We start from the raw sequence: 26,269 nt of genomic DNA on the forward strand, positions 1-26,269 counted from the left end.
CTTTATCCTCAAATTAAAACATCTGCCAAGTCCACAGTTTCACAGAGCTCACACATAGTCATAGCAAAATCAGTTGTGTTTGGAGGAAGCCAATGCCCTACTTCACAGGGTGGGCTGTTTCCATGCCAAGACAGAGTCCCAGTCATTTGGGCTCCACCTTCCCTCCAACCAAACCAGCCCAAACTTTCTAAAGGAGTTTTTTCAACAAGAGCAGTGAATACTTTCACCTTGTCCAATTCTCTTCTTTCTAGGAACTGGCAGAATCATGAGACACGCATTTAGGAAAAAGAGGATGGTGACACACACACAGAGGATCACATTTGCTTGCATGTTACTAATGACAGAAAATGGCAACTTCAAATAGAGCTTTAGTTTCAAGTAAAGTAATTTTAAGATTTTACAGCTGTCTTGGGGATGAAAGTGGGATGTCTGGGACAGTTGTACTTTGACATGTAGCTTGCTGTGTACAGTAGCTCTGCAGTAAAGGATCACAGATGGTTTGCTGTGGTGGGAAGACCCTGCTCTTAGGGACTGCAGTCTTACTGTACTTGCACAATTCCACCTTAAAAGTAATTGGAAGTCTCTGTAGCTCAGAGGAGGCTTGTTAAGCAATGACACACTGCACTTGGATCTGAAAATATAACATCTGGAAGCCAAATGTTACAGGCAATATAAAAGGGCCAGCCCAACAAACCAGAGGGGCACTTCTAAGCCAGGAACATCTTCAGGATGGACATTTTCCTTCTCTGTGTGTTCCTGCCTCTGGTGACTGTGGCATGGGGCCAGTATGGTGACTATGACTACGGCCCCTACAATTATGGAGATAACGATGAATGGGTCAATGTGTACCGGCAAGGTTTCAACTTCCAGTGCCCACATGGGCAGGTGATCGTGGCCGTCAGGAGTGTCTTCAGCAAGAAGGAAGGCAATGACAGACTGTGGAACTATGCCTGCATGCCAGCATCCCAGAGCCTGGGTGAGCCGACAGAGTGCTGGTGGGAAGAGATCAACAGGGCGGGAACCGAATGGTAGGATAACCCCAACCATCCCTGGAGGGCACAGCCCTGATAACCCCGTGGAATGCGGGTCCTAATACTGTGGTCACAGCAAGGCAAATGCATATGAATGCCATGATAACCAGCAGGCTTCACTGTCTTAAGACTCATTAATCACAATGCATGCAACCTGATCAGCATCACATCTCTGCAGCAATTTCTTGCTGGAGGGTGTCAGTGTCCTTTGGTCACTCACAACCTCAGCTGATCTTGCTATTGTTTCAATGATAAGGAAAATGAGGCGAGCACCTATGAGTGAGGAAAGCATAAAGCCCCTCTTGAAAAGTCACATTAAATCAGTGACTAAACTGAGAAAAAAATTGCAAAACTCCTCATTCCATCCTCATGCTTTTATCACTAGAAAAAATAATCTCTGTATTGCACTGGCTCTTTGCTTTTTGTTTTTGTTGCTAAGCTTTTTGGCTTAGGCATAGAGAAATGTTGTTTTCTAGTTGTGCTGTTATTACAGGAGCCAAAAATCCACACTAACAAGCAATGATGGTGGCATATATATCTGCATGGTGATAGCAGAAGATCATGTTAATTCCCTAATATCTTCAGTTTGCTTAATAAATGTTACATCTTCTATTAGCCTTGGAGGCAAAGGTGATCATATTATGTGGCCACAATAATTTCTGGAATTATGTACAGTATTTAATATTTGGGCAGAATACTCAGTATTTAATTAAATTTTTTTTTGGTTTTTCTAAATGAAATGGGAAACAGAGTTTTGGACAACTCTGGGATTGAAATATTCTTTGGACAGAATGAAATGCATGCAGGAATGAGTATTTTCAAATACATGAAATGGTTTTGTCCCAGAAATTGCAATGTGATATTTTGAATATTGTTATATGGGAATAGGCTAACAATGAAATGTGAAGTTTCTGCTATTTAAATGATTCAAAATTTTGTTCTGATTTATTCATACTCTTTCATCTACCACGTGACACATGCCTATGGCTGATGCAATTGCTAAGGGAAAGAATGATTGACCCTATGTTTAATTTTGGAATAAGAATTGAAAAAAAGGGAGAGAGCTGCAAAAGAGGCAGAAAGAACAGATTGTGATAATCCTGGATGACTTCTTCATTTCTTATACATTGATGCAATTTCTATTTATTGCATAATAATTTTGAATTAGACATTTCTTTTGTTCAAAATAAACTTTTTATTCTCTTTCTAAAAATCCTTGGCAGAGATTGCTCAAGTTCACTTCTCACAAACAGGATATAAGCCTATACAGAACATTTTCTTCTGCTATGTAACTATTCATCACCATGCTCTGTATGCTTAGCATGACTATATCCACAGTGTATTATCTGAATCTTGTTTCCTTCACCTTTTAAAAAAATCTTTTCACTTTGTCCTATTTGTTGCCTACTTTTTTCCTATAGTAAACCCTATATTTTCTCCAAATGTATTTCTTTTTCAACCCCTCTTTAATTGCTTATCTTTGTTTCCTCTCCCTTTACTAGTTTGTTCAGTATTTCTTCATTAGCTCACCTTTCCAGTCCAACATCCTTACATCTCTCTGCCTACTCTGCATATATCAACTTTTCCTTCCTTCCTTCCTTCCTTCCTTCCTTCCTTCCTTCCTTCCTTCCTTCCTTCCTTCCTTCCTTCCTTCCTTCCTTCCTTCCTTCCTTCCTTCCTTCCTTCCTTCCTTCCTTCCTTCCTTCCTTCCTTCCTTCCTTCCTTCCTTCCTTCCTTCCTTCCTTCCTTCCTTCCCCCCTGATTAGGAAGCACATGTCCTTTTGCACAGGTGAACTTGTGCTCCTAGTTACTTGGACCATTTCCATAAATCCTAGCTAGCTGTGCCTGATTGAATTCTGCAGTTTTCAGTTTTCCACCCCCAGGGATTAGTTGTATCAAGATGCAGTTGTATCTACAGTTGTATCCATGGAGAGAGGCTTGCAGTACACCAGTACATCCTTGGTCATGCCAACCCTGCTTCCCAGGACCCCACAGTCTCATCCCAGACTGGAGTGAAAGTGTTGGCTCGTGTAACCTCAAATTAATGTAACAGCATGGATATATCCTGGGGGACCTTTAAGAATCCTGCTTTCTCTCTTGGCATTCTTACTTCTCGTAGGTGCCCCTCTTCTCTCTCTCTTCCACACCCACCTCAGTGCTATTTGGAGCCATCCCCAATTCTAAAAAGATTCACTCAATAATCAAGTGGGACCACAAATATGAGCCACCATCTGTACCAATAGCTCCTGTTTGGCCAGCTTTCTCCCCTGCTGATCTCTCAACAAACCAATCTGTTGGTGAGCAATAAATCATTCTCATGTCAGCTGACACAGCACTCTGCTGGACTTGCTAGTTCACCTCCCATCCTTGTAGTTTGGACTAAAATATTCCTTCTTCCGCTCTGTCTTATAAAGTATTTTGTCTCACCTTGCACACCACGTCCAGGGATATTCAACTGCTTTTGCCACCAGTAACTACAAGTCTGCCAAGTTTTTGATAAAATTTTGCAGAATCATTTAGGTCAGAAAAGACTTGAAATCACTGAGCCCAACCTATGACTGAACACCACCAGGTCAACTGAGTGCCACATCTGGTCCTTAAACATTTCCAGGGATGATGAACTCCACCACCTGTCCAAACTGTGGGCTGCCAGCTTTTCCAGGAGTATGCTATGGGAGCCAGTGTTGAAGGCTGCTACTCTGCTGCAACTGAGGCTTTTTATTCCTTGCCCTACCTTCACTGAGCAATGAGAACAAGTTTGCGGCATCCTTTTGTAAAATCTCTTTACTTAATAATAGGTAGCAGCTATGCCTTTCCCTCACCCACACACCTTCACCCATGCTTTTGCATTCAGGCTTAACACATCTCCATTCTTCTAGTTCTCCTCTGGAGGTTTTATACTCTGACACTCCTAAGCAAGCACTGATCATACCTACAGCACTTCTCTGAATTACCTCTAGTTTCTCAGCCAGAGCTCTAATCAAAAAAATCTAGTCTGGCAGAAACATCAAAAAGATAACCTTTGACAAATTATGCTTATGGCATTTCAGATTTCAAATTATGATTTTCAAATTACCATTCCCAACTGCTGCAAAGCTGCATAATAGAGCCAAACTCAAGAGAGGTTTCTTTAGAAAAAGACAATAAATAAAGAAATTCTTAAGAGAGAAAATGAAGAGGGAATATAAAAGAGAGAATAAAGAGTCTTCAACCCATTATTCTCTTTGGCCTTTAGTATTTGGGGCAAAATGACAGAAATGGATGGGGGGACCAATAGGGATAGAAGAGTTGGGAGCAAGAGGGAACCACTGGCAGGGCTTTCTGGTAAGTTTACTTCCTCCACTAACACTAGGGATTATACAGACTTGGACAATCAAACCATAAAACTTCACATTTTTCAGATACGAAAAAACTATTCAGCAGAAAGAGAACAATGACACGGATCCACATTAGGCATCTAATTCCTAATAATGCTTAGTTTATGACCTTTGCCTCCTTCCAGGGTCAATGGAGACAACAGGCACTCTAAAAACTGCTCTCTGGGGCACCCCATCTCTTTCACAAGCAGACGAAGACCAATCCCTTCTGACCACTACCTAGAATTACCTAGTGGCATTTCAGAATATGTCTAACAATGCTAATTCATTGCATAAATGTATCCCTGAAGTTAATCATATATGTCGATATGCTTCTGAAGATATTAAGTGCATTTGTGTTTTGCTGAAAGGACATGAGAAGCTTGTGAACCTGTTACAAGACTCAGAGGGGAAATTGTGGCAATAGATTGGATCAGATGATCAGGAATGCCTTCTCAGCCTCATTCATCTGTGAATATGTTTAAAGTTAAGTACATGTACAAAGGCTTTGTTGGATCTGTTTCAACACCTTACTCTGACGGAGTAAGGTTAACTATCTGCTGACCAAGATTATATTCAACAGAGAGAGAGCAACTGAGGACAAGAACCAGTTCCTAGATCATTTGGAAATACTCACCTCTGGAGTAGGGAAAAGCCTCCAGAGCATGCCCTGATTCTGCAGTCCTTCTATTAATTTTTATGCTGCAGCTCATCAAAGAATCCTGTCTTTTCAGGGAGCACAAATTTTATGTTCTTATCTCCATTTGTACTGGAGAAACTTTGACCTTGTTTAAATATTTCACCACCTAAGGTCTGAGTGATTGAGGGTGAGACTGTTCTTCACTGCTTTGTTGAATACTACAGTTGTCTCTATAGACTAGTCTCTGAACAAGGGTTTTGAGAAAAACTATTTTTCTTGCCTGAAAACTATCACACAAAAAGACAGGGTTCACACAAACAAAGGAGCAAAATCTTGCAAGTGAAGACAAGCAACTCTTCCCTCCAGGAAAACAGGGTTGGTTTACATCATATGATACAGATGAAACCATGCCATATTCTCAATATACTCCCAGTTAGCTGTAAAGCAAAAAGGAGAAGCATTTCCAGCCAAGAGCTATTTACTCCATGTTTATGGCCTCTTTTTCTTGTTTAGACTTCTGAGAAAGTGTTTAGATGGGACTTGGAAAAAATAGGTATCAAGATTCTCCCTTCCACTCCCATTCTCTTTCTCCTTTGTCCACAAACTAGGTGCAAAGACAGACTACTGAGCAAAGGATCCTCCTGTTTAGGCTCTGGCAGCACACCTTGGTATATCACTAGGAACTATTTTTGTTCCCAACCTCTGACCAATCCCAAATTTCAAGTCTGAGGCTGCATTACTCAAACCCAACAATCCAGCTGCTCTTTGAAAAATGTTCCTGTTTGTACTATCAACACAAACAAGTTAATTGAGCCCTAAGTTTATGTTAGAGGACTTGTGCTACAAATCCATTTAGCACAGCTGCAGTGGGAGCATTCCAGGAGAAGAGGAATCTTTCTGTAGAAAAAGATGCCTCATCAGCTACTGTCAAAAAGAAATCACCAGGGTGAAAAGGGCTTTGCCTTCCCTTTGTCAGGGAGAAAAAAGTAGGTCATAAATGCCCCCTGAATGAAAGAAAATATTGCTGATGATGTTACAGAGGTTGCCTTTGTCATGTGAAAGTCATAAGAACATCTCAGCACCCCATAACAGATAGGGAAGAGTCCTTGTAGAATTGGCTTTTGGAGACTGGCATGGCCTAATCAAACACATAAAAGTTGTTCCCTCTCTCTGGGTGCCAGAGTTGCAAGCATCCGAAGCCTGCCCTCAGCCTCTTATGTCCCCCAATTCACCTGTAACAGACTGACCACTGAATTAGCTCTCATCATGCAATTAATCCAATTACACAGAGAGAGAACAGTCCACAAAGATAACTCAGGAGAGCAGTATAGGGCCTCCCCTCCACAGGCATATGGAATGACACTCTCAGGTTACCCTGTTATTAGGAACAAATCACCCTCAATGCAGCACAACCCAGTGCTGAGTGAGCTGGGAGTCAGCCTCTGCATGTTTCCAGAGAGCTTCAGGGAGCACCATCCCAGTCAGTGCAGCAGGAATTCAGGCTTCCCTGGGCAGATTTGTAGTGAACAGGCCTCTTCTTTGGGTTTTCGTCCTCAGGATACCATGGTGCTGATGTACCTGAAGAACAGGGGACCTCAGAGGGAAGTTTTCCACATAGCACCAGCATTAGATGGGGCACAACACTCTGGGGCTTTGCCTAGCAAAGAGCAAAATTAAGATGCAGGCATAAATACTAAGTGTCACCAAAACTGATTCCATTCCTCAAAACAATTCTATTGTGGTAAGCAATGTTTGTATTCAGTCTGGCAGACAGCTGTTGAGTCAATAAGGAATATGCTTGGCTTCTGAGGTTGTTATTGATGTTCACAAATAATATGGCACAATTTAAGAGGATCTAACAGGTGAGATAGGTCATGCACGGATCCAAAATTCACATGTGTGTTTCACACCAGCTCTTGTTTGGTGTCAGAGATAAAAGCTCCCCAGTGAAGAACAAAAGCTGTTCTGACCTCAATTAAATCTGTAACATGGATGCATGCTTTGATTGCTTGCCATGACAGAACTCAACTGTACAACACTCATTAGGCAGTTCAGAAGAAGGTTTGGCAGAGGAGAGGCTTTTCCAGGAATCACAGATACCACATCCCTGTTACTACACATAACTTCTCCCAGTGCAACACTGCAGTCATTTCCCACACCCAAACCCAAGGCAAGGGCAAATTCCCATCCAGGAGCACCTGATCTTCACCACCAATCTTCTCACTCCCTCCCTACCAGCCAGCTTTCCTCCTCTTCCCCAGTACCAGATCCAAAATGCAACTCTTCACACTTTTCAACTTGAGCCAACTAGGAAAAGAAAACCTATCCACTGCCAAGTTTAATCCCACACAGTCCCAGCCAGTTTCTCACGTTCCTTCTGTATTCACCTTGTAAGAGGCATTTTCCTCTCTTCTTAGCAATGCCAGGATTTCAAGAGTAAGGAGAACCCAGTCACATTAACTCTGAATACTGAATTACCTTTTATAGTAAAAGTGCTAAAGAGTGGGTCTTGTGAAAAAAAAAAAAAAAAAAAAAAATCATTGTTTTGATTTGGCTATAAATCAAAGTGCCTGAATCACTAGTTTTTATTCACCCTACTTGCTTCAGGATTTGCTGTGACAAGAGTAGTGAATTCAATGCAGAAGGAAAAAAATTCTGACATTAAATGTTAAGATTAGTGCATAGAGCAACTGACTGAAAAAGTGTGTGGGGAGGGGTTGTTTGTGTCCCTTGAAGAATTACTTTCTGCTTGTAGGAAAGTGGCCAGCTGGGAAAAGGAAAGAGGAGGAAATATTTTATATGAGCTCACAAATAAGCACTCCAAGTTCTGAGAGCATCTCTTCATTTTTGAAGGAGTATTTGGATTTTACTTGAAAAGTAGAAAGATTAAGGCAAAAAATCTTACATTATCTCAAAGCTAAGTACTTTGACATCACTATTATCTTTCTTTTGCTGAACCTAATATTGAGTTTGAATTACAGATTACAGGATCTTGTGTGTGAGACAGAAGCAAAGAGAGACAAATGAACATGAGCTTTAATGTGTATTTCAAATTTGACTTGGAATTATGTTAAAACAAAACTGTTATTTAATTATAAAACTTTAGTTATGTCCAGGTATACTTTCCATCTAAGAAACTAATCTTTAAGGCAACATTATATTTTTTTTAATCAAACTTACAATGAGAAAATAGAATCAGAATCACAAATAACCACACCATCTTAAAAGATGGTACCCAAATATGAGTGCATGTAAACATATGAGTGTTATGCTAGCTAGGTTTGTTTCTCAATTCACTATAGAGAGAAGTGTCATGAGTGGCATCTCTTTCAAAATTAATCTTTCCACCACAACTGGACTATATTAGTAGAAAATAACGTGACAAGAAAATAAAAACTGTTGTAGATGAAGGCAGTGGGAAAGAGGACAGGGCTTTCCAGATTGAATGTGAGCTGGTAGGAAGAGAAAAGAAGAACCTCCCACAAAGACAAGTATGAGCAGGAATATCAGACACTGTTTGGTGGGGATGGGAAATTGCAGGGCAGTGTTGAGCTTCTGAGAGGAAATGCAAAGGAAATGGAGAAACAAAGTGCTCCCAACTTTGCACCTATGCAAAAGAGCTAGAAAAGTCTCCCAGGAGCACAAGGACTTGAGCAGTGCAAATGCAGGTAATCTCGGAAGGGTGAGAGATGGAAAGTTCATTGCTATTTTACACAGTTTAATGCTCATCTTGCAACAGGTGCAACGAATCCCCATATTGTTGTGTATCAACCATTCTTCCATCAGGATTACACCAATCATCTGCAGCTATCCAATATGTTTACACAGACTCTTAGCCATATGTTCCTACGGCCTATGTGCCAAAAACCAGAACAACTTCCTATCAAAGGCCTGCTGAAATCCTCTGAGTGAAAGCCAGACTGCCACGCTTGGTGTGATACCATGGCAACTCAGAGTCCCCATCACGACTGAACACTGAAGGTCCTTGAAAGAGTCTCACAAAGCACAACAAGTACGTGTGGCCCCATCAGTGCGGGAGATACAGGGACACAAACAAATGTAAATACTCTTGTCTGAAAAACAGAACGCAGGGGAAGAAACAGAGAAGGGAGCCTTGGGTTCAAAACTGGACGCTGAAAACTAGGCAGGGGAATTCATCACTGAACTGGTCAAAATTGATCAGTTTTTCAGTTTTTGCACACAAACACTTCAGCCTCACGCTGTCTTTGCAAGCACCAACAACCTTGAGCACAAGTGAATGACTTTCCAAACACCAAACTCTGCTAGATGATGTGTTTTCCCTTCTGGGAACTTCAGATTGTTAAAATTAATCATGAGGTCATTGAATGAAACTAAGGGAGGTTTTTAGTATTTATTAATCATACAATTACTTCTGAAAGTGTCTTTCAGATATATCATTGTAATTGATTTTATGAAATCGCAGAGAAAGTTTGCTGCATGTTTTCTCTGATGAAAGGAAAAGAAAGAAAAGGAAAAGTGACAGAAGAAACAGCATTCCTATAATTTTCATGATAGAGAAACAACCAGGAGAGTGCTTGAGAGAATAAGCACTTAATAGCTGAACTAATGACCTCTCTGTTTTCATAAGGTCCTTGTCTTTAGTCTCCAAGAAGCAAGCTATTCAAACTGATTACCACTTGAGTTACTTTGGGTATCAGTGTTAAGGTGTTGTAGGGTGTGCAAACAGAGGAATGCATGCTTTGAGACCGTGTCTACTCTACCTCGAGGCAGTGATTCACACATATGATAGAATTACACAGAAAGCATGAAGCAGCAGATTTTTCTTTTGGAAAACTAGTCATAAAATTTATGTGAGTCTTAAAATTACATAACATCTGAATAATAATTTTCCTTATGTGATTACTATCAAATAATGATTTCATCATAAGCCTAAATGTTTTTAATAAAGAATCCCTTCTCCTAGAGACACGTAGTCGTGAAAGAAAACAATTAAAGAAGTTAATGATCTTCTTTTATAAAATAGATAGCTTCTAAGGGTTTTTTTTTTTTTTGTTGGGTTTTTTTTTTTTGTTTGGTTGGTTTTGCTTTTGTGTGAGGGTGTGTGTTTTTTAAATTTGGTTTGGGTTTTTTTTTTCTGTTTTGTTTTTGTTTGTTTTGTTGTTTAGTAGAGAAGTAGTTGAAAAGGTGTGTTCAGTAATGCCCAAATCCTCAAATACCAACAGTCATAGACAAAAATATTAATGGGCTATTTTGAAGTCAGCCTCATGATTTGCAAACAGTTGAGAATACCAACACTTGAACAATCATCTTTCCTGGTTAGCATACTAGACTGATTAAATGCTTTAGTCTGATTGAATAGCTTTAAGTGCAACATAAATGTTAAGACAGTGGTTAACTACTGCTGCTTTGTTGTAGAAAATAGTTACTCTATACACAAGTGCAAGTGCAAACTGTGCTTCTCAGCACAAAGTCAAACCCTTAATTTGCACTCTGTATCAAAAAAATGTTAATGCTGTTTTGAGAAATGCTATCAAAGAATCTAATACCACGTTTACTTTGTGTGTTCTCTCCTTTCCCCTCATTATTAGGTATCAGACCTGCTCAAACAATGGGCTGGTGGCTGGTTTCCAGAGTCAGTATTTTCCATCTGTGCTGGACCGTGAATGGCAATTTTACTGCTGCCGCTATAGCCGGAGGTGCCCGTACTCCTGCTGGTGAGTTCAAGCAGACACCAAACCCCTGAGCCTCCTTCCCACAACAGTCCCTATAAATGTCTTTGGCTTCTTGACCTGTCAGAAACCTTGTCTGAAAAAGAGTAAACTGTGCTTTATGGAGCTAAGCATGTTATTTCCAGTCTGCTACAAGATCCTTAGGGATCCAAGGCTAAGGGAAGAGAATAAGGGCACAGTTACACAGAACAGCACAAGGCAGTAGCTGGCCCTCAATGAGCAGGTTTGGGGATCAGCATCAGCCTAGCTGTGCTGGAAACCAAGACAGAAGTCTCCAAAGTAGAATGACATCTTCCCACTGCAAATCCAGCACATTTACTGGAGTAGGAGCATCCCTGTGGTACACATTTGTGCCGCAAGAGTGAACTTAGACCACTGACCTCAGAAAAAATATTAATAATGCATACAACTATGCTTCCACTCTCAAAACTGTTTAAAGATCAATGTCAAAATGAGCTACTGATCATAATCCCAAAGGAAAAGGGTGGTATCAGCAGAGTATCACAGCTGGTGCTGGCAACTTAATGGAGACTGTGGAAAAATGAGCTATGCTTCCCAAGCTTCCCAGTTTCTCTAGAACACACCACAGGTGTGGTTTCTCTAAATCAAAAACCAAAGACCGGAGCAGACTGTGAAGAGGCAGCTCATATTGCTCCTGACCATTCTGTTCAAGAGAACTCATAATTTTATGTGCCATTATAATTTTATGTTACATTCAGCTTAAATTTAGCTATTTTCAGTGATACAAAGGATAACCTGCCTGCATTTAAGAAAAAAAAAAAAAAAAAAAAAAAAAAAAAAAAAAAAAAAGAAAGTAGGGGGAGAAAAAAGTAAAAAGAGAAAAGTAAACCAGTGCTTGGATCTTTTTTTCCACATCTCAGCTTTGAAGGAATCTTCCCACTGAGATGCATACAAACTGTTTATGTGCCTGTTGGTCTTACTTGGCTGGCTGGCTGTTGACCAAAAACAACAGCACTGCCTTGCTTTTAATCCTTCAGTCTTCTTGCAGCCAGGCAGAAAAGAAATGTTGTTATTATTATTTTTAATGCCTTTAAATTACAGGAACTCTGTAACAAAGTCTTTGAAAATTCTTCTGAACATTCCTCTGCCTCTTTTCCAGCAGATATTGCCTATGGATGTTCTCTACAATTATTTACATACCTGCCCAGGCTCTTCCCTCTGAGGCAAACTCACTTAGACTTTTAAGCAGTTCTTCCAATCTCTTGTACTCTAACATTGCATACATTTTCAGAGAGACAACAGAAATATCTGACTTTTTTTTTGTTGTTGTTGTTATTGTTGACAGTTCTGCTTCCCTCAGATGTTGTCTTGACAACTGCGAACAGTTTTGTCACTGTTTTACAAATTGGCATTATTCAGAGTAAGGCAAATCCTAATGTAAATGTTTGGTTACTGAAGTCTTTAGTTTTCATCTCCTTTACTGCCCTTCTATTTCCAACAGTAACAAGTCTCCATTTTTGTGCTTGGGAAAGAAAGTTTTATGTATTTCCCCTGCAGTTCCATGAAGAAAAGGCAGCATTTCAAAAGCAGGTGAAGCGTATTTTTCCCTCTAAGCAGAGTAGAAATCCCATGTGCTCACATCTTTCTGGGAAGGGAGAGCTGTAAAACTAGTGGGAAGCTGGGTCACCTGGCTTGTGAAAAGCTTCTGGTCTGCATCTTGCACTGCTTAAGATGCATTTGACAGAAAGAATATTTTCCAAACAAACTGCAAAGTAGTTCTGGGCTACTATGAGTGAGACCTCACATTGTATATGCACGTAAGACACAACAAAAATGTGTGTGTATAGTGTATCATTATTTATTGCAGTTTCTGCCCCAAATTTTGATAGCATTTGTTCCGTTCCAGGAACTCATTGTAAATAAAGTAACTGTGGAGAAATGGCAATCAACATGCTGCTGACTCCAATTTTTTGGTTGAAGATGCTTATTTTCATGCAAAGGCTTCTATTAGTATATGACTGTGGAAAAGTAATACTAGGACAGTATGCAATGATTGGTGGTACTTTGTGGATCATACATTACGAAGGAAAATTCATATTCAGAGAAAATCCATGCTGGAGAATTTTTCAGCAGCCTTGACTTCTAATGTGTAATGAATCCTGAAGTATGAAACCAGATGTGGGCAGAGATGCATTTTTAGGAAAACTGACAATATTGAGGTGTGACAAAATTCTGTTTCAAATTAGCTCTCACCTTGGGTATTCAATTCCTTCCTCTTCCAGTTGTCTCCATACAGTCCTCTCTGATAAATACAAAAGTAGTAAACCAGCTGATCCTTATGTATGGTTTCTCTTGTCTCTTCTGCTTCAGGACTACATTTCTCCTGAAGTGAGATGACCTTGTAATGAATAAAGAGAGGTTATTTAGGTGCATGAGCCATGCAACTGATTTGTTAGAATTTGCCTGGTTTTTACACCTAGAATACATCTGTGTCTTTTGAAAACTGCTAGTATTTATTTGAATACTAATTTATAACACCACCATGCTGACTGAAACCAACACTTTGCTTTCACATTGCTCAATAGAATTACTGAGGTCAAATACATGCAGAAAGACTTTATTTGTTAGCATTTATATCCTTACTCTTTTAACCTAGTAGTTCTGTTTTACAGCTCATCTTCTTGCCCTTAATTCCCAGTTTACCTCTGCAGTAAGCTCATATTGAAAATAAATTTACTAATCTTTTCCAGTCTCATACTTTTGCACTTGCTTTGTAAATTTTTTTACAAGTACTTGGTTTCATTCTTCATCATGCCAAGAATTGTCATGGATTCTGCACATTTTTAATATATTGAAAATAATTAACATTCCTCACAGAAGGCAGAAAAGCTCTCTTTACCTGGCTAGGGAATGCTACTACAGTAAAATAAACTGTGTGCTGATTTGCACCATAAAAGAAGCAAATCTATCACAGATGCAGAGACAGTGTCACTAAGTGGTCCCATTAGAGCTCTGATTTTTCTCTTTGCCAGGAAATGAAAGCTTGACTCCTTACTCTGAAAAGCAAACACATGTCACAGAGCAGCCCCAAGTCTGCACAGACTGTTTATGACTGTTTCCCTTCTCCAAACAACGAGCAGTTTAAACGCCAAAAGGTCTGTCTGGAGCTGTGGCTGTTCTCTGTCTTGGTGACACTGTCCAGGCAACAATTACATTTTCCAAGAGTTATGGGGTTTAAAGTATTATTTGTTTTCCTGACTCAACCTGCCATACAAGACATTGAAAATGATGTGATCCCATGCAGATTTCTCAGAGATAACCGGTAGCAGGGATACTAATCCAAGAGGTGAACTCAGAATAGATATCCTGGAAACACGCAGTTCTGGACAACTCAATTCCCCTCCCCTCTTTTTCCATTCTTTAGAAGGTATATAATTGTTTTGGGGGAGGTTAATTTTTTTTTTATTTATTATTATATTACCCATCAAATACAACCTTACAATTCAATCTGCATGACATCTTCCAGAGACATTTTAGGAGAAACATATATGATTTGACATTGAAAATCTGACCAAGTTATTTTGGACATATCTTTTTTGAGGAACAGGCAGAAGTTGCCTTCAGCTCTCTGCTGCTGCTTGTTCCTGCATTGCACGAGCTCATGCAGGCCTGGAAGAACTGTGCTCCCACTGTGCCGGGCTCGTGGCTCCTCAGCCCCAGGAGGGCTTGGGGCCTTCAGTGCAACACAGTGGGAACACAGGAGCAGTGATGTGTCTGTCAATCTATGGGCTCAGACCCTGGAGCCTGAACTGCATCACAAACTATATGACATGGCCACACAGGAGAACTTCTCATCTCTAGAGAAGCTCCAGGACTTCTAGTTCCCTGGCAATCTGGGATCTGTACTCAGAGCAGTTGCTGAAATTTCTGTAGACAGCTTACCAATACCTTCTTTGGCTTTTCAGCACAGGAAGCATTTTTTAAAGCAGATGACCTCTGTCTTCCAGCTGGAGGAAGAGTTGAAATTGATTAAAGAGTCATATAATTCCCATGTTCATTGGATGTAACTTGCAGGCTTGTGGCTCTTGAAAAATTTTTCTCCTTTAGGAAAGACATAGTCTTGAAGCACTTGTAAACAACATCTGAAAGTAAGGCCATTTGGGGGAAATTTCTTGTCTTCAAATGTCAAAAAGTTAATGCCAAAGCTTATGTTTTCCTCTTGAAATGGAACAGCTCTTTCTTTTGGCTGTGGTATTGCTAGAGGAAGAGTTCAGCAACAAAGAGGAAAATGAAGGTTAAAGAGAAGCCATTCATCTTGTTAGCACTGCAGTTGCACAAGAAGTGAACAGTGTAAAATATTCCAAAGCCATGTATTTATTATCAGGGAATAAGTATATTCCACAACTGGAGCCAGAAACTCTTCTACCACTATCTCTCATATTTTAAAAGTCTCATTTCTTTTGTCTGCTTGGTATCTGAAAGCAAGGCATGCCTGCAATTCTCATTAATATCTTTAATCAGCAGGCTGTACATACTAAGGCCATTAGCATGGCTTGATCTTCTTATTGGTAAATAATAGACTCACGATAACTATTTCTGAAGTCAATTGTTTAAAAAGTGCCACAGATCACTGTAGATTATAACAAAACATGCTTTTCAATGTTAAATGAGTAACATTGTGTTTCCTATTAATATCTACCATAGCATTTCTTCACCATGGAAAAAAAACAACACAGCTGTTTTCAGATTAAAATAAAAACAACAGTAACCCTGGTAAAGATTTAATGCCTTTTTTCAATACATGTCCTACCCTGAGCAAGATATATGGGATTATAGTGAAATACATTAGAAAAACATGTGGATGGTTGGAGCAATGCGAACCACTGAAAAGATAAACCATTCCACATCAACTCTATTCTAGCTAAAAATGCCATTCTGAAAACACCTTTTTCTGCCAACTTTTCCTGCTGTCTCACACACAGGCCAAACTACTTACACCCTTTATCACGAGATTTCCTTTCCCAGTCTTTAACACAGAATTACCTTCTTTCTCCTCTCTCAACAGTGCTTCAAGTCTCTTGTGCCCAAAATACTATCCAGAAGTAGATTTGAAAAGCTGAACCAGAGTTCCTGTTTCACAATCGCTGTAGCACAGGTCTTCTCACAGCTGCTTTGCTGGCCTCTTTCCTAGAGCTCCCTGTCACCTACCCCCTCAGGCACCACAGCACCCCAGTTTGGTCATAAACACCCCAAACAGCAGCAGCAACTTTGGGCACTTGGCAATTCCCAGGCTTCTCACTCTAGCCCAATTCTCCTTGTTACTAGTTCAATGCCAGAGGTGCTTACAGGACACTGTGAAGGTGGCTGTGGATGGCTTTTCCCAAATGAAAAGCCCATGGGCAGGAAAATCCTCACTAACTGGGGCAAAAAGTGTCTCACACTTGTTTCATGACTCCTCTAAGGTACAAACCATACATTGCCACACATGGCTTACAGTTGCTGCCATGTTCGGAAATAAATTATGTGTCTGTAGGGCCATGGTAGGTGGTTCATGAGTTGATATGCACTTTGTATTTGTTAGTGAGTAAAACATTTAGCATTTTCAGTTAAGTACTTGATAATAAGGGTACAGACCAAGCTACAACAAAACCTGAGGGAACCACTGTCCTGTGCCAGGCTGACCACTTTAGGAAGACCCTCAACGGCTATCTTAAATGACCTTTCTTCCCTTCATGATGAGAAAACCACATACTGACCATCCCTATGCATTAAATACTAGGGCATCTCTAAGTGCAGACAGACTTTGTGTGAATTACCCTCAGGATTCAAAAAATGGAGATAATAGAAAAGGAATGGGGCACACCACACAGCCCTGGTACATGCACAATCAGTTGCATTTCCTTCTAAAGGACACTGTGCAAGCCAGACAGCCTTGAAATGCAGGAGCTTAGAGGAACAGTTTCAGAAATGAGTACAACAACCATCAAAGAGAAATGAATTAGACAGACCACACAGACTCATGTGAACTTGAACACTGCTATCATAGCACTATTTATAATTTTTCTCCCCAGAACAAAAGGAGTCAGTAGGCATCTGCCTGTGAAACAAGATACGCTTCAGAGCAGCTCAAGTCCCCAAATAATTTATTTTTGGTAATTGCATATATTTGCTTTTTGAACATTTCTTAGCAGAGGAGCTGTAAGAGGCTGCATAGTAATGTGGGGAAGTTAATAGAGAGGGAGAGGAAGATGACAGCAGTGAGAAAGAAAAGAGAATGAATCTAAATGAAGACTCCCACTGCACTTCAGAATAACACTGCATGCCTCTGCAAAAGGTCTGTGAGACTACAGCAATTCAGAAGTTTGTAATCAGATTTACTTTTCGACTGAGAGGCCCATGAAAGAAGTTCAAAGAACTGACTCTCAGTTCTCTTTCTGAGTAAAGCAAAAAGCAGCTTTTTAACCTTGTGCTGTACACAATCTCATCTGCCCAGCACATATTCCTGGTCAAGATTACAGAACATTTTCCTTGCTGAGTGCCAAACAGATGTTATGAAACACATTTGGTACAACATATAAAAATACATGTCTTAGTGGTTTCTCATAATAATAGCTAAACAAAGTGTCAAAACCTGGAGTTGATGGAAGAATGCAAAATTAAATGCTGGCCCATAGCTGGTCTTCATTTTTAAAACCTCCTATGACCCTGGATTTTCTGAAGATGCGCTATCAGACACTCAGGCTTCAAATTAATAAACTAAATATGGGGACTCTCCTCTGGCTGAGTGGGTGGTGTTCATGGTTTCTCCTCTTCCTCCTGGTCTACAGCATCTGTCTGCATGACCTGTGAAATACTGCTGTTATTTCTTACCAAAGGCAGAGCACCACAAGGACTTTTCATGTCCATGTGTCCTTGGTCAGACAAGAGACTCTGCGACCAGGCCTGATCTTCTGCTTCACAAACACACTCTGGGATGAATGTCCTTGTACTATAATTCAGAATCTGTGTGATGATTGTCATGGCCAAAGGACAGGAAGCATGAGAGCAAAGATACATTCAAAGAAGTTGACTGATTAGACTTGAGGCTCTTAGAAGGTCATGCTTGAGTTTCATATGCAGACACATTTTTCATTTGTCAAGGAAAAATGATTTGTTAGGAATGATGTTCCAACTGAATGATCTTTCATATTCAAAAGCTGAATATGACCTGGAAAGCAACATAATAGCCCAGAGTACCTCAGTTTTCAGGTAAACTTTCTGCTTCTGATTTCCCCAACAGTTCCAGGTTTGGGATCCAAATACACCCAAAGCACCTCATAAAAACTCAAGCCCATCCCAATAACTATATTCCTAGTGAGTAAAATATTTAAGCCTGTGCTTAAATCCCACTGATTTATCAAACATGCTCGAGTGCTGGCTGGAATGTGCTTGAATCACCTTCAAGCATCATTCAGGTACTGCTGCTGGGCTGGATTAAGTGGGGAAAAGGTGGTCAGGATTTCTGTAAGGGTGTCTTAACCCTGTTCATCTCAACAGGAGTTGGGCTGTTTATTTCCAGAGACAGCATCTCCCATACAGGGAACCTGGTGCTTTTCTTTGCCATTTCAGAATGAAGCTAGTAACTCCAGTAGCAACTCCTATGGAAAATGGTGTAATACCAAGGAGTGCCAGGTTTCCATTCAGACTTCAGATATAATGTTGACAGAAAATACTGGTCAAGCTTCCAGCCCCTTCCTGAATCTGCTCATTATCTGTAAAATGAATTACAGTATTACTTGCCTATTTCCCAGGGAAGCAGCAATCATAATTTGGTTAATAATTGAAGAAGCACTTTGAGGTTCTCAGATAAAATACACTGCACAGATATTGTCCAGGCCCGTGTTTTTACATTCTAAATTAGGCAGAAAGAGGAAACAACAAAGAGTAATGGATTAATTACATTCACTTAATATAATTCATAAGTGGATAAACGCTTAGAATCGTGTGACTTGGCAACATTTACTGCAGTCTACAGCCACAAACCAAAGAGGCTCACTAGAGGCTGGACCAAATCCCTGCTATAAAGAAATAAGTAGGAGGTGGGCTTCATTTTCTTGCTCAGTTTTCTTTTATCCAGAGCTGCAGATATAAATATATATATATATATATTCCTATACTGCAGTTTGCTCTTTACTGTTCTAAAGTTGCTGAATTTTATTCAAATATCTACCTGAATTAGTTGCATAGAGGAGAAAGGCAGTGTTGTGAGACTCTATCTTGTTGTGCTGTTAAGAAACAAGAACTTTCAAAGAAGCAGGAGAAATCTACTAATTAAGTTGTAGTTGTTCAACTGGACTCTTCTGTAAAATGGCAAATTATATTATCTTCTTTTTCCTTAATGTAAAGGTTAACAACAGAATATCCAGGACACTATGGAGAAGACATGGACATGATGATGTACACTTATGACTACTACATCCGTGGGGCAACCACAACTTTCTCTGCTGTGCACAGGTTTGCTTTTCATCTGTTTCATTAGAAATTTTTAAAAGTCTGTCTCTTTTATTTCGCCCCAAGAGTGCATGACTACACACCATCTGCTGTGGTACTCAGCATCACACTATACTGCTGAGGACCAAAGTTCACAGTACATATGATTTACTGTCTAGAGTGGTACCAGCAGCAGGGCATGATCATGGGGATCATTTGCCATGTCCATCTGAGCAGTGAAAAATGTAGCAGTGGTAGGCTGGGCTGAATCTGACCTTTACAAAATGCAACAGGTCTTCAGTATAATTTCTCACCGACTCCTAGTTGGAGCATATTTCATTGAGCTCAGTAAAAACACCCTGTGGCTTCAGGGAATGAGGGACCTGTTTCGGTCCACTTTTCTTTGCAGAGAAGCAGGGAATCTGCAAGCCTGCAAAGTTAAGACCATGCAAACTGCAAAATGAATGCTTTAAACTACCCAATCCATGGCAGCAAAATTCTAACAGATTCAAGCCATTCCAGGAATTCAGACAATGCCATGCACCTTGATTCCTTTACAGAAATTGAGTTAACTATATTTTCTTGATCAGTCCTGGTCATTTCTTGGCATTTGCTAGTCCTCTTGGGAGATGTTCTATGGCTAGTGAAGTCTTAGTCATGCAAATAGATTCACAGTTTTTCCATTCAGTTAAAAAGAAATGCTTCTCCGTTTTTACTATACAGAACTGCAAAGTTTTAAAATGTGAGTTTAACATAAATCCCTCACTATTGTCTGCCTGGCGCTACAGAGATCCTAACAGAGCAGGTTTAAGAAGAGTGTAAGCAGTCACTAAAACCTGATTGTGGGAGAGGGATCTTGATTCTTTCAAGCTGCCCTCTAATACATCAGTCGTGAGCTATTTTTTTTCTGATGTCTTTCATTAGGCACCTCAGTCCAGTATATTAAAGCATTTGTTATCAAGCACAACGCAGGCAGCAAAGCAAGGTTGCTGTACTGCTCTGCCAAGATGGGCTACATGAGAAGGGGGAGAGAAGAGAGAAGTGGGAGTCTAAATACATCAATATTTCAAGCTGTCTCTAATAACACTCAAAGTAGCCAAAGTGCTTTCGTCACTGTAATGCTCTCAGCCTGCCAAAGTTCACTATGGGGATCCCTCAACAAAAAAGTTACCTAAATAAGGAGACTTTTCCAGAACTGAAAACACATTGTAAGACTGCTGCAGGTCCATAACTGTAATTTCCTGGCTAAAATTATCCTGTTTATTACCAAATGGAAGCCGTGTCTGCAAATTCTTCCTGTAAGTGGAAGAATGACTTTCACAGATACTTGACTCAAAGGTATTTATTTATTGCTTCAGATAAAGAAATTACAAGGTCATAAGGGACAGCTCTGTTCCAGGCTTTTCATCTTAAATATTCCCCAGTGCTATCCTTAATTCTTGTTCCTCATGGTTGTGGCAGAGAGTAGGGGAAATAATGCAGACAGTGCATTCCCCTGCAGCTGGAATCCAGACTCCAACGGATGTGGACCAGGGTAAAGTCTGGAATCACAAGGACAAGCCTGGAAAACAAAGCAGCCAAGGTAGCCTATGCCTCTGAGCAGATTTCTGTCCCTGACTGCTGAAGGCAGATTTCAGAACAGGGGGCAGTGGGGCCACTGGTCAGGAGCAAAGGCAGCATCATGAGAATGTCCATTGGGAGGGAGCACAAGTCCTCCCAGGACCACAGTGCCTAGAAGAGGGAGAAGCCACCAGCACACCTTTGTCCTACCTCTGCCCTGGTGGCAGTCATACACCTGCAATAATAGCAGGTTGAACCTACAGAGAAAATATTTTGTGAACTGCAAACTGGAAAAGTTTTCTGCACCAATGAACTTTCTGGCCCTCAGCTTCCAGAACAACCAAAAACAATTTGTGTAGCCAAGAAAATGATGTGGGGGGGAAAAAAATAAAATCTTTCTACACCAGTTCAGAATTCAGATTCAGGCTGAGAAGTATGTATCACAAAAGTCAGTAAAATTTGTCATCCTTAATGGTTCTTGGCAGCTCATGAGGCTGAATAGGAGCAGGAAAAGGCCTTCAGAGTCTCAGCCAGCCTGGAGCATGTACATTTTTACTTGTCTATGTGAACATTTTTTAATTCCTCTTCATTTTTAAGCACATTAAACTTCTGTCCATACGACTTAGTTCATGATGGGCAATGCTCTTGAGCTAACAAGAATCAAAAACAAAAGCCTATGAAGGTATTTCAGTTAAGCATTCCCAGTAACTTCAAACAGGTAGGTATTTTTAGACTTCTCCAATAAGCTTGCAGAATTCATATCTTCCCTTCCTACTCCCTAAGACATTGCATCACAGAGGCCACTGTTGATACAAGGATATATGAGACCGCATGTGATGCTTGTGGCAAAGGATGTAGAAAGTTTAGAATGATGTTACCCCACCAACGCTTCTGTAATCGCTTTTTGTGAGTTTCCATGCCTGTATATCAGGAATGAATGAAAAAGTTATTGTTGATCATCAAAGGTTTTAACTGTTCCTTTGTGGAGAACAGACTTCAGAAGTGGTTACTATTTACATTTTCCAGTCTCATTTTAAATAGGCCAAAGGGAGAAAACAACTGTCTATAAAGCAAGACAAAAGCAGCAGGAAAGAATTAGAAAAGGCCTGAAGTATCTCTGGGACCCCATTCAGTAGTGTGGTGATAACACTGATGCACTGATAGCACAGGATGACCTGGACATAAATAAGGGAACATTTGCAAGGAAGGGCAGTATCTTTTGTTAGACAGACAGATACAGCCAAATTTCAGAGAAGGACATGGGCTATGTGAAGCAGGTTGTAAACAACTGAAACTGCCCACATACACATGCACATTGCAAACCCTTGGCAAAATAGCTTCCAAAATTAAACCCACAAACCAAACAACATAACACCTTCAGCCTGAGCTCTGAAACATGCCAAGTGATGATGGTATGGCTTTCTGGTGGAGCATTGTTACGTGGCTGTGATCTGGTTGGATCAGTCTCCTGAGTCCAGAGAGCACCACTGGAACATTGACAACACCACCTGCAGCAAGTATCTTGGACAGGAAGGTGGGAATTACCAGGTGCTCTTGTAAGAGCCACAGCTTGTCCTTCACTGGGCAGTATGAAAATAGCACATGCAGACTGTCATAAGCTCATTTCTTTTACAAAACTGTTCTCCGCTCCATTTATTTGGGTGATCTGGATAGCCAGTTATTTCTTAACTGCTCAGACATCATCATTGGAAAATAAATCAACAGCCAAATACCCCAACAGTGAAGTTATGTTTGAAATGCCCAGACAAGTTGGACATCCACCAAGCTCAGCTGAGCTAAATTATAGGGTATTTAAGGTCCCTAATACGTTTCATATGACCGATGAAAGAGGATTTTGTCAAACTCAATATGAATAGGAATTCACAGAATTTTTAAATTAAATTGGAAGCAGATTATTCAACAATATTTGGAGATAAAAGAAATTTCTCTATACATCAAAAATTCAAATCTGACAGCACATGACAGCTGGAAAGCAAAAATGAGAGTTCAATAATGATTCCCAAAGCCAAGGAAAATGCATGAATTTAGCAACTGGGAGGGGGTGACACCTACAAACTGGTGTTAAGGATCTGCAAAGGCAAGTTCAGATATATTCTAGAGTATGCCTCATTAGGCAATTCCTCATGGTATCTGCATCCCCATTGGTAAACTTGTAAGGGATCTACGAATTGAAACAGGCTGAGAACTACTGAATTGAGCACAGAGTAGCAACAGTACAAAGTAATTGCCTGCATTCTGAGAAGCTGGGCATATATGCTTGAGTTCAAACACAAGTTACAGGGGAAAGAAAGGTAATATGCCATAAATGCGTCAACCATGTATATATATGTGTTAGTGTCTGCAACCCCAAGCTGAAATGACAGCTTCAGAAATAATTCTGTTCCAGTATTTTAAAGCATGTTATTAATTCAGGTGTTTAAAATACATTTCTTTTAAAGAGCTTGACTTTTAATTTCACAATGTCCTATTTTAGAAAAACTACTTGACCTAGGATTTTGAGCTAAAAGTCTCTCTGACAAAGGGTGCTAACTTAGCAGACCTCAACTTTGCCCAATAAAATCCTGTTTTCCACAGAGGGGTCCTCTTTATTTTTTATCTCTCTTTGTAACATAGTGACCAAAAGAGTAATAACTGTCTTTGAAGAACATAGCCCAAATAAGGAATTCTTTAAATAAACCTAAAAATGAATCTTGCATTTCATTAACCTTTGGTAACAGTTTTATGAGGAAATTACATTTTAAAAACATCTAGGAAAGATCTAAAGAAAACCAAAGCCAAACACTATGTAATTGGTGCATCATACTTGCTGATGAGCATGACACAGACCCAGTTCCAAATGACACTCAGGATAAACTTGTAGCTTAGTAGCACAGTAAATTTCCAATTAAAAAAAACCTCAGTTTTTTAACAAAAAAACTGCAATGAAACATTTTATATCTACAGGGTAGATACAAAATGTATACCTACAGGGCTTAATAGTCAAATAAGTCTTATTCAAGGACAGAGTCACCCAGTCAATGACACCATGTAAGCACAGTTAATACCAAAATCTGGGCTCAGGGGTCTCAGCACATTCCCAAGAGGCAGCAGTTTGGCACCAGTTTGGTGCAGGGGTCTTTAAATGCAAGCTCCTATTAAATCACTCCAGCAGCATTACCCGTCCCATGCCTCAGCTTTAGAACATCACAATTAGCAGAATTCAAGCTTTCAGAAACCTCTTGGAGGACTACCCATTATCAGTATAAATGACAACTGCCATCTGCAAGGACTGTAGTTTGGATCTAAATTCAAGTTAGCCAGTATCAAGCAGCCTAAATTCAAGATTCCCTTCACAGCAGGACAGTATTTGATCCTCTGAACTCATAGCTATTTGTCAAAGGAAAATTTAATGCACAATAAGCTAAGGAAGAAATTCAATTTGTAGCCTGTTGTGGCTATTGGACACTAAATCACCGTCCTTCACTGTTGAATCCCACTAGTTCAGTCAGGCTTCCTACTAACAATTGTTAGGTTTCCTATTACTCTCTTGAGAGAGAATACCACTCACAAACTAGGAAGAGCACAAATACTCCTTACGTTCATAAATGTTACTCTTCCTCACATGTGACTTGGTGAAGGATGAGAAGTGAATTTCATTTCTTGCACTATTGATTCCCTCAGATCTTTATTAAAGGACACTAACTGGAAGACATAGTAGTGAAAGACATTAAAAAAAATAAGAATGTGAAATTTGCTCTATGGATAACTCCCCTCTTAGACATAGCTTGCAAATCACCCAACTACTTTTCACTTTTTACACATTACTGAACAATATATGACATGACAATAACTTTTGACAGAATCATCCTTTTCCTCTGCGTCACTGAATAAAAGTCAATTCAGGACTGATCTCCATCAGGATTCACTGTCTTCTGAAAGACACTCAGAGACCTACTTATTCAGAGAGCTGATTTTCTTATCTTGTAAAGGAGTGTGAGGGAATTGTAACTTCACACATATTTAATGTCCTTTTGGCTCTTAAAAACACAGAGCATTCAGATGAAAGTCAGTTAATGGCAGACAGATGTTTTTCTTGCCATAATACCTGGTATAAAGTTACTCTTACTTGTATAGCATCTTCTGCAGTTCTGGCTCACTAATACCTCTCTCTTGTCTCTCTTTCATACAGGGATCGTCAGTGGAAATTTATTGTCTGCAGGATGACAGACTATGACTGCCCATTTCAAAATGTTTAAAAAGATTGAGTGTACTCCACTTGGAAAGCCTGGGGACAGAGAGGGTGGGATGAGGATTAGTGATTACAGAAGAAGGTCAATTAGACTCACAAAAATGTACCAAGACTCATCAGCTGTCTGCTGAAGACATAATTCTCTCCCTCTGGAGCTAATACATACGTTGCCAGCCCACATGCTTGCAACACTGAATTCAGAGGATTCTTTCAAGCTGCACTGAGAGTTGTAACCCCCAATTAAATTTGCTTATGACATACATGTTTATGATACACAAATCTATGGCATATGCACAGTTACCTTTCTTATATATACATATAGCCACTCTAAACACATACAAATTCCTTTCCATAGCAGCTCTATGTAAATGGCTTCCCAGCACAGGTGTTCCAAATGAGATAGAAACATAGTGTACACTTCCCAACATACACTAGACATTCCTGTCTTCTGCTTTGTACTTGCAACCAATCCAGGGACCCCTACCAGCTTCTCAGAGCTGGGAGTGTGCAGAAAACATCGCTGGGAGGTGTTTGATGGGCTGCACCTGGCATTACCTGTACAGCCCTCAGCATAACTCCACTGCAACAAAAGTCTGCCCACAAGGGAGAATTCTGGGTATTTAAAACTGGAAGACATCAATATCTGATAAAATGAGAGTAGATCCACCAATAAAAACAGAAGTTTAACCCAGCTTCACCAGGAGTCTCTTTTATATTGTCTTAAAAATCTCTAATGACAGAACTAACCAAGAACTCTTCTCTGGGCAAACCCAGGATTAGGTCAGGCCACTCACTCCCGGTAAATACGGATATCACATTCTTCAGGAATCTGATTTTCAGGTGGATTTGCTTTCCACTATGGGTGCCTGTACAAGATCCATCTTCCCTTGATAATACTTTCTTGGCTTAGAATAGACAAATAAAGTTAGTGATTTAGGTGACCTTAGTTCCTCCAATTTGCAGACCCTATTGTCTATAAAGTATAAACTGACCATGTTTCAGCACTGCACAGCACTTGTGCAGCTGCAGTCCAATGAGAAAGAATACTGATCTGTTTCAGGAAGATCTGAGGTAGGATTTTCACTCTTGAACAAGCCAGAATTTCGGGTAAAGTTTCTTAGTTGATGAATTCAATGGTGAAGTTAGCCATGGCTTTAGTGGTGCTGGCTCAAAGGCCAGGATGACTCCATGTGCCAATTTAAGGCTGCAAAGCTTCATAGGAAACAGTTGTGTTTGCCAGTGAGTTTCCATATGCCAAGCATTTTTAGCATGTTTACAAGCATACCCTTTTG

The 26,269-nt window shown here is 40.1% G+C and overlaps 1 protein-coding gene across 1 annotated transcript; it reads left to right on the forward strand.

Annotated features, from left to right (window-relative positions):
• Positions 1-704: 704 nt before the first annotated feature.
• On the forward strand, positions 705-26,269 carry DPT (dermatopontin). The gene is made up of 4 exons (XM_083854514.1): positions 705-1,028; positions 10,598-10,723; positions 19,085-19,192; positions 24,918-26,269. The coding sequence occupies exons 1-4, from the start codon at positions 730-732 to the stop codon at positions 24,982-24,984; spliced, it is 600 nt and encodes a 199-aa protein (XP_083710640.1). The 5' UTR covers positions 705-729; the 3' UTR covers positions 24,985-26,269.

The sequence above is a fragment of the Zosterops lateralis genome, assembly GCF_965231275.1.
Source record: "Zosterops lateralis genome assembly, chromosome: 2".
NCBI lineage: Eukaryota > Metazoa > Chordata > Aves > Passeriformes > Zosteropidae > Zosterops > Zosterops lateralis.